General features: G+C 41.4%; 1 protein-coding gene across 1 annotated transcript; it reads left to right on the top strand.

Annotated features, from left to right (window-relative positions):
- Nucleotides 1-1,977: 1,977 nt before the first annotated feature.
- TMEM52B (transmembrane protein 52B) lies at nt 1,978-7,238 on the top strand. The gene is made up of 5 exons (XM_009465719.2): nt 1,978-2,440; nt 3,085-3,128; nt 3,803-3,841; nt 4,802-4,968; nt 5,426-7,238. The coding sequence occupies exons 1-5, from the start codon at nt 2,393-2,395 to the stop codon at nt 5,674-5,676; spliced, it is 549 nt and encodes a 182-aa protein (XP_009463994.1). The 5' UTR covers nt 1,978-2,392; the 3' UTR covers nt 5,677-7,238.
- Nucleotides 7,239-8,862: the final 1,624 nt, after the last annotated feature.

Here is an 8,862-nt window from a genome sequence, read left to right as displayed (position 1 = left end):
ACAGGAGTATTTCCTGTCCATACCACAATCTGCTTTCTCTGGTATCCAAGGAAGGGTGTGTTCAAATGACATAGCTTACTATGGAATGGACTCTTAGATTTTAAACAATGGCAGTGAAAAGTCAATGATGGGATATCTTTGTTTTAGCAGTTCTGTAAGAGTCTGATCACATTTTTAAAATCTTTTGAAAGGTGGCAAGGGGGAAATATGAAAGAGAAAAGTCACTTCAATCTAACATAAAACAAAGAAAAATAAAATATTGAGATAATTGAGACAAAATACCAGGGGAATGTGGAGAAACTTAAACCATTGTTGGATGGTAGGCTAGCAGGGCCATAGGTGGATTACTAGAAGCACAGTATTAATGACAATGCCGTAGAAACAGAAAAAGAATGAACAATAAGTTTCAGCAAGAATGACTAATGATAGGCTTTTGGAGGGGTCACTGTTTCATATCACACTACTGCTTTTTCTTTAGAGAATTTTTAAATTAATTTATCTGATATTTCTCCAGTTTGATCATTCTAGAATTTGAAATTCTCATGAAACTGAAGTTCAGTTAAAAATCAAGTGATGATAATCTATAGAATTATCACACTGATAATAAAAAGCCCCTGAAAAACATTGGTAATTTGCACTTCTTTTCCATATTGAATCCCACCAGTTTTAAAAGTTATACATACAAGAAAGGCTATTTTACAATTCTGCTGAGTCTTTTCTTCTAAAACTCCTGTAATACACAAAAGAATTTAAGGAGAGACAAAAAGAATATTGGGCAATTCCCATGTAAATACAAAGCCAATAGCTCATGTTTCTATGTTTCTTATTTGTCCACCAGGACTCAGAAACCTTCTTCCAGTAGCAGACTAGTTTAGATAGATAGATACATAGATAGACAGATAAATACATAAAGAAGTGCATTCTAAGGCATGTTTATACTGCACCACTACTTTTAGAGAATGGTAAATGGTTTTTAGACTGCCTTGGGAGAATACATTATGTTCATTAATCCACTGGTTCTGCTCTACAACACTAATATGCATCACCAAGGCTAATGATTCACCAGTTTAATGCGAATGCATTGTGATTGCAACATGGGGCAACAAGTTTCTCTAGTTGCTCTCCTGCCCTTAACATATATTTATGATTCGGTCCCAGGTGGTTCCCAAACACAAATAGTAACACATTACTGCAGAGCATTTTTTTCTCTCTCAGCTATTCAAAAGAGAAAGAGAAGGTGAACACAATTACATGCATGTAATAACACTCTGAATAGCCACAAGCAGTAACAGAAATCTAAAGCAGTTCTACAAGAGAGAGAAAATTAATGGGTCGTTGAATGGAACCTACTAATTTAACCAGCTGCAGGACAAATAGTATCCAGGATAGCAGAATAAAACATATATTCCCTGCGATGCAAAGTATTTGGGGGGACTTGGCTGGCCATGCAGGAAGTTCAGGAGTGGGACCTGTGAGTGAGCAGATTGTCAGTGACGGGACTGACAGAGCAGGAGACTACCAGGTAAGAGGGATGCTGGCAGAGCCTTAAAATGGATGACACAAGAGGTGTTGCATATGTGTATATATAGACATGCATATGCATACATGTATGTGTATATATATGTTGCATTCATATACACATAACTATACATATATACATACACATATACATATAACTATAAATATATAAAATGCTGTATATAATTATTATATTGCAAACTTCAGCAAGAACATCTTGCTTGTAACATACACTCTGGATGTTGATCATATGGCTAAAGTCAATAGATTGGATCCACAGAGGTTGGACAATGTGCATGCAGGGACAGAAAAGGTACTGGAGGAGGGAGAGCAACCTGAACTCCGTTTAAACAGGTCAATAACATGACCTTCAACCCACTCCCCTCAGGGCAGGGGCGGGGAGAGGAATAATTGGGAATGAACAAACTCAGAGACCCTTTCTGCTCACAGAAGGGAAGGGTCAGGTCGGCAGAGATCTCATGATGCCCTTCACTGAACTAGTTCAACATCTAGAGTAAGAACTTGCAGCCACCGCTTTTCTCCTGATCTGACTGGAAGGCTTTAGAGATCCCTTCAAAAGAGGAGAGAGGCAGGCCACGAGAATAACAAAAGGAGACAGGGAGAAACAAACAGGAATCGCCAGTGACAAAGAGGAAAAGAGAGAAAGCAAAAACCTGAAGGGCAGAGAAGAAGGATAGACCCAGAGGAGGACAGAAAGAGGTAGAGAAGGAAGAAAAGATTGGATTCAACACACAACAAGGAATCTGCTCATTCTTCTGGCCAGCAGACTGGTGAGGATGAACTGAAACTAGAAAGGACAAGAAGACATCAAGCAGCTAGAGACAGCAAGAGGCCACAGAACTACCCTACGGGCATGCACAGCCCAGTCATGATCTGCTTTGTTTTAGGGTGTTTCTTAGGGGTAAGTCACACCTCAGGTTCCTTTTTACGGGGTCTCTGCTCAGTTGTGGAGTGACTTTGGAAAGATGGAGGGGTGTTAGCAATTGACAGTCACAAGAATTTCCCTGATATTAGAACGAGCTGGCATTTCACAGGCAGACGCACAGAAGAGAAGAATATTTGCTGCTGTTCCAGGGATGATAACACAGAGGTCAGGGTACCCAAAGCAAAGGAATGAGATGCGTAGGAGTGCTGGAGGGACAGAGCAGAATTTAAGTTGGTGTGGGTATAATATGAAGCAGGATGTTTAAAGGCTTTTAATACTGGAGCATGGAGAAGGATCTACATCTGTAGCATGACATAGCTTGTGGAGGGGAAAGGGAAACTTGTGATGAGGGTGAAGGTAAATCGGGGTCTATGCTGGGAACAGTGCTAAGTAGGATTTTAATGACTATGGGAAGTTAAGATATGAAACAATGTAGTTGGTATCACAATAACTTCAAATCTACAGCAGAATATACGATGGAAAGAACGGAAGATATATAACAGTAAGTCCTTACCGTAGGAGATTCAGACTGGTAACAGTCCAGGTGACAGAGATAGAAGTTGCCTATGACAAAGACTTAATTCACTCTAGCTATGTCTTCTTTGTTTTTCTCCTTCTAGCTCGCCCAAGTGAGAGGTGAGGAAGGCTGTCTCAACACTGAACTGTGAGTATTTGTCGATCTTGCACTCTTTTAAGAAGACAATGAAGGACAAAGGCAGTAGTGGACACCAGTGTTGTGACACGGTGACTGACACTTTCCAGAAAAGCTTACTTTAATTGCAACTATTGAAAGCTCGCATAAAATTTCCGATGCTTCGAATGTGAAGTGTATTAATTACTATCTATTCAACAAACTGATTGTGTGGTACTGTTCCTGCTACCTATTTGGATAACTGTAATGATCAAGAGCTTTCTGGTGTAATTTTGATTGACTGAGATTATGAATTTGGAATTGACCTTTCCTGGAAAAATTGTTTTGAAATATACTTCTTTGGTGAATATTACTCTTGGTGATGTAATTTGTACGAATAACAGAAATTAAGACAAAACGAATGTGGATGCAGATCCCTAAGTTTTGCAAATGGAATTGGGCAGGCACAAATATCAGGGAAACAATAAAGAGAGAAAGCCGACCAGGAGGGGAACTCAGCTAACAGGAAGGTTGATGAGGTTGGACAACTGTCTCCTCCACAAAGTGCAGTGAGTTTCTCATCATTGTGCCATTTAGAAGCTGGACTGTAAGTGAGGAGCGTGAGGGGAGCTCGAAGAGGATACAGTAGGGATTTTCCCATTTATTTGGTATTCTGTGGCTAACTATTTCTTGTACCTTCTTCCCAGCTGTTCAGGTACAGAGTGGGACCGTTTGTGGTACATCTGGTAAGATGGCATATGTTTACTTTAAATATCTGCATCTCTGGGCAATTTCATTAGCAAAGAGTGGGGTTAAATGTGACCTGCTCAAGTGCGATGCCACCCCCGCTTTCCCTTGGCACCCCCTAATGCTCTACAATAGCAAGGCAACCCCTTAGCTATTGCATCATCTTGGACAAATGTTGACTTGCCACCACTGGTCTCCTCTTTATTCCATGTATTAATTTAATTGGATGCACAATATTAATAAAGCGTTCATGGTACAATATGCCTTTTAATGGGGCCGTTTTTTAAAGTAATTTCAGTCTGATTCCTTAGCAATCCTCACCAGCATAAGATTAAAAAGGATGGTAGTCATTGGACCTCTACAAGGCTGCATTAATATGAGTGTAGCCAGCAGACTGAGATACTATTTTTCCTCTCCTCTTGTCACTTACGAGGATACATCTGGAATACCTAGTCCACTTTTGGTCCCCCAGTACAAAAGACATGTTGACAAACTGGAGCAAGTCCACTGGAGAGCAAATAAAATGGTCAGGGGTCCAGAGGACATGATGTATGTGGAGGGGCTGAAAGGACCAGGTTTGTTCAGCCTGGAGGAGGCTAGAGGGGCAGCCTAATTGCAGTTTTCCACTACCTAAGGTGGATCTAGAGAGAAGACAGCCAGACACTTCTCAGAGGTGCCCAGTAGAAGGATCTGAGGTGACTGGCCAAGCTGCATCCAGGGAAATTCTGATTAGACAGAAGGAAAATATGCTTCCCCCAAGGGTGGTGCAGCACTGGAACAGGTGCCTGGAGGGGACACAGGATCTCCATCCCTGGAGGCTGTCCAAACTCTGCTGGACAAGGCTCCAAATGACCATGTCTAGCTTTGAGGTTAGACTTACTTCAAGCAGGGAGAGACCTTAAAAGGTCCCCTGCAAACAAAGTCTTTCTGTCTTAATTCTGTGTCCTCTCCCTTTCCAGGCTGGTGGTGGTGATCGGTGGGCTGCTGCTCCTGTGTGGCCTGGTTTCCATCTGCGTAAAATGCTGTTTTCATTGCCATCAGACAGGGGAGGAATCAGGTCCTCAGCCCTACGAGGTCACCGTCATTGCTTTTGACCATGACAGCACCCTCCAGAGCACCATTACCTGTGAGTTGGCTTCAACAGAGGCTGGGGACCTCAGCACACCCCAAAGTGAGGGGCTGCACTGTAAAAAGGCGAGATTGCGGCACCCCAAGGCTGGCAGAGGGAAGTTCATGGCAGGAGGCAGGGAAGGCTGCATGTGTACATGGTACAAATTAAGGTGCTCACCAGGATTCATGTAGCAAATGCAGCCAGATGGTGAGTTGGCTGTGAGACATGTTTGGGTGGAATTAGGGCAGCTATGGGCCTCAGTGGCATTTGAGGAAGGAGTAAATGTGGGATGCTGCTGATGAGATTTCACTCCCCCACCCCACCCCTTTTAGGGGAGGATGAAGGGGCAGGAAAAGGAAAACATTCAGGCTGTGGGGAGAGAAAAGCCTGTGTGCTGCAGATATACTTGTCCTCCACTAATCGCATGGTGCTTTCAGGATGAGGCAAACAGCTTTTGTCTCCTCCCTTTCAGCTCTCCATTCCGTGTTTGGGCCTGCTGCCAGGAGGATATTAGCAGTGGCACACTCCCATAACGCTGCGCAGGGAACACCACCCCTCTCAGCATCAGACACTCCTCCAGTCTATGAAGAAGCTCTGCACATGAGCAGATTCACAGTCGCCAAAGCAGGGCAGAAAGTGCCAGACCTGGATCCAGTGCCGGAGGAAAAACTGCACGCTTCTGCCGAGGGCAAGGATGCCCAGCCAGCCCTCCCAGGACACTAGCGCCTGTTTTTACTGAATGGCAAATAATACAGAGTAGTTAAGTGCAGAGACTAATTCTTCTGGGCACGGTTAGGAATATTAGATTAACTTCCTTAGTCTAATGAGAAAGGGAAAAAAAGAGACTAAAATTCCAAATATTTTTAGATTCAGCATATTTTGATGGCTCCTTTTGATACCTCCTTGAGATAATTGGCCATTGGCATTCTCCATGTCCATTTATTACATACACATGTCCCTAGTATCACAGTTTGCACGAATAAGCAGGCAGTAGGATCAAGGTGCTGAGCAGTGACCTGCAGGGAGATTGCAGATGCTGTCTCATTCTGCTTGCCACCAGCCTAAGATTCCTGGCTATGGCAGAGAGGTTTTCACAACAGAAAAAACAGACATGTAAGAAAGTCTTAATACAAATAATACCACCTTTGGAAAGTGCCAACCATTTATAGCAAATTTAAAAAAAAAAAAAAACAAAAACAAAAAAAAGAGCTGTGTAGGAACACAATCTGCATGTAAACAAAAGACAGCATACATTGGTAGTATGTGCAGTATAGTCCCCTAAATGCCATACAGGATATATAGAATGAATAAAATTAATGCAGTCTGGTTCTGAATACGATCTATAGCAATTCTGAAATAGTAGTCACAAGCTTTTATATTTGAATTAAAAAAATATGTGTGCAAAAACAGATCAAACAAGGGAAGGAGCAGGAACAGTACCCCTGAAATAAAGCTCAATCATATTTTAGTTACATTCACATTGTATCATTATTAATTATTCTTAATGTTGCTGTCAAAAGCAGATCAAACTAAATAAGACCATTTAAAACATTTAAGCCATTCGTCAGATGGAAATAATTTGTGAGTCTTTCCTGATTGATACAAATATGTTGAATCATCCAGAGATATTAACCAACCTGTTTGGATGCACATAGGTATGGACCATCTGTAAAATGTTTTCTTGGACTAGGTACTCATGAGAAGGTGACTGTTGAATTACATCTGTATTGTCTCTACCCCAAGTTCAGCAACTGAAAACATTAAAGCAGGACACCAAATGATAAGCAGCCATGAATGAATTGTGTATATATTAATGTTGGTATGAATTCACAGGTCACAGATATCACATCGTTCTGAAGTGCCTGCATGGCCCTTCCTACTGCAGTACCAAATTCTCAGTCCCTCATATGCTGATCTTCACAATGCTCCTGTGAAATACAGAAGAATATGGTTATTTTGTAGATAAGGAAAACAAGGACCAGGTCCCCAGATATGTTTAGGAACCTAACTGCTGTTGAGATTACAGCCATGGAGAATTTTAGAGAAGGTTGATAAGATACCTTCAGGGATAGGATAAGCAGAACTGAATGACCAAAACACCTTTGAGACCTTGCTTAGCCACAAGAATTTTGTATCCAAGGGAATTTAATGAGGGTCTTGACTTCCTAGGTCACAAACTTCGTCTTGAATTGCCTAGTCATTGCCTAATGGTACCACTAATGAGTGATAAACTGGAATGGAATAAATAAATAAGTGACATATAAGGGTATGTCTCTTCTGCTATACAGCATGTTTGAAATAATAATAACTGTTTGTGGAACATCTGCTAGAGTGACCTATTTCATCAGCCGCTCTCTGAAGCCCAGTTCAAGCCTGGCTTCTCCACCAAGCTGCAGAACATTTCCTGGAAGGCTCTTGTTTACCCCACAGTAAAAGCCTGAAGCAAGCAGAGACATTTGGATCTGCTGAACATGCGTCAAGCACTATCAAGCCCAGAAGCTTCCTTGGAAGCCTTCACAATCGTTTCCAGTGGGGAACATACCATTCCTCCGCTGCCTCCCCCCCTTCCCTTCTGCCTACGAGCCCGGAGCTGTGTGGGCATTTAACAGGAGATGGCAGCCCTGCTCCACAGGACAGCAATCCTGCCTTGCAAAACAGGCATGTGCAATTTTTAATAATTTGCATTAATAATTACACCGTAATTTTTGTATAAGATGTGCAATTAAAAGGGAAGTTTTCAAATTCTTAGTTTTCCCTTCCTCTGCATCAAATCACCTCCGCTATCTCCTTTCTCAGTTTCAAGGGGAAAAGTTACACGTCACTCGTATCCAGAGCTGGGTATTACCTGCTGATTTCAGCATATTTCCCTGGACCAGAGCCAGCATTGTCCAACTCTCCTGTCCTTTCCCATCTGCTCACATCCTTCTTTGCTTGTCTCACTCTTAGTCGTTAGGTGCTAGAGCAGGTACCCTCAAGTTTTTTTACTGGCAAGACATCCAAAATATTCCAACTTCACTTGCTCAGGGATCGTTTCCTACTAAACTGACTTCCGATGAGCAATTTCAGAGAAAATATTTATAACTCTTGCAAGGAATCAGCCACTCAGAGCCTATAAAACATTATAAAACACCAGATTAAAACAAACAAAAAATAAAACAGAAGCAGATCTACAGGCACTCTATCTAACCATACAAGATTGTGTATGAAAGCAAAGACCAGGTGTCAGTGACTGGAAACACTTCGCTCTCGCCCTCAGATCTGTTATGATTCAAAGAGGTTCTCTCCTCACAAACAATCAAAAAATGAGGACAGAGTCAATAAAGATCACATGTACTTTGTGAAAAAGCAGGAACACACCCCATAAAAATGTGGCAAGTTTACTTATTTACAGAGATAAACTGCAACTTGCTGTTATTCAGCTGGTTTTTTTACTCCATTAGTGGTGATTCCATCGCACAGTTGAGTCTTGACTTTGAATATACTTTGTGTGTTGTATTATATCAGCCAATAAGCACTTTGAAATCTTTTATGCTTTCAGATTGAAAATTAAATACAAATATTAAACATTATTAAACATGAAGAACTAATATTTTCATGCAACATTTAAACAAATATTCAAGTAGCAACTGTTTTCCCCATGCTTAAGAGCAATAGGGACATGAACTGCTCAAAAATACAGGATAACATACATTGGAAAATAAATAAAAGGTTTCTGTTAATCATTAAATAATTCTAGAGTTTGTTCAGCTGCTGTGTACAGCCACTGGTGTCAAGTTGGCTGCACTGGAGTACCCATTTTCTGCAGACCACTCCAATATCCTGCACAACAAGGGAAAGAATACCATCAAAAGCATTCTCTTTAGTTATGAATAATTAAGTATCTGCATCCAAAGATCCCCTTGAACTTTA

The sequence above is a fragment of the Nipponia nippon genome, unplaced genomic scaffold (genome assembly GCF_047370975.1).
Source record: "Nipponia nippon isolate SJK-2023a ecotype South Korea unplaced genomic scaffold, ASM4737097v1 scaffold_3, whole genome shotgun sequence".
In the NCBI taxonomy this organism is placed as follows: domain Eukaryota; kingdom Metazoa; phylum Chordata; class Aves; order Pelecaniformes; family Threskiornithidae; genus Nipponia; species Nipponia nippon.
Note: the sequence above shows the minus strand (reverse complement) of the source record. Positions and strands in the feature narration are given on the sequence as shown.

Excerpts from the sequence above, each read along its gene's own strand:
- TMEM52B (XM_009465719.2), top strand. The coding sequence starts at position 2,393 with ATGCACAGCCCAGTCATGATCTGCTTTGTTTTAGGGTGTTTCTTAGGG. Across the intron at positions 3,842-4,801 it reads GACCGTTTGTGGTACATCTG|GCTGGTGGTGGTGATCGGTG; the intron begins GTAAGATGGCAT and ends CTCCCTTTCCAG. Across the intron at positions 4,969-5,425 it reads CCTCCAGAGCACCATTACCT|CTCTCCATTCCGTGTTTGGG; the intron begins GTGAGTTGGCTT and ends CCTCCCTTTCAG.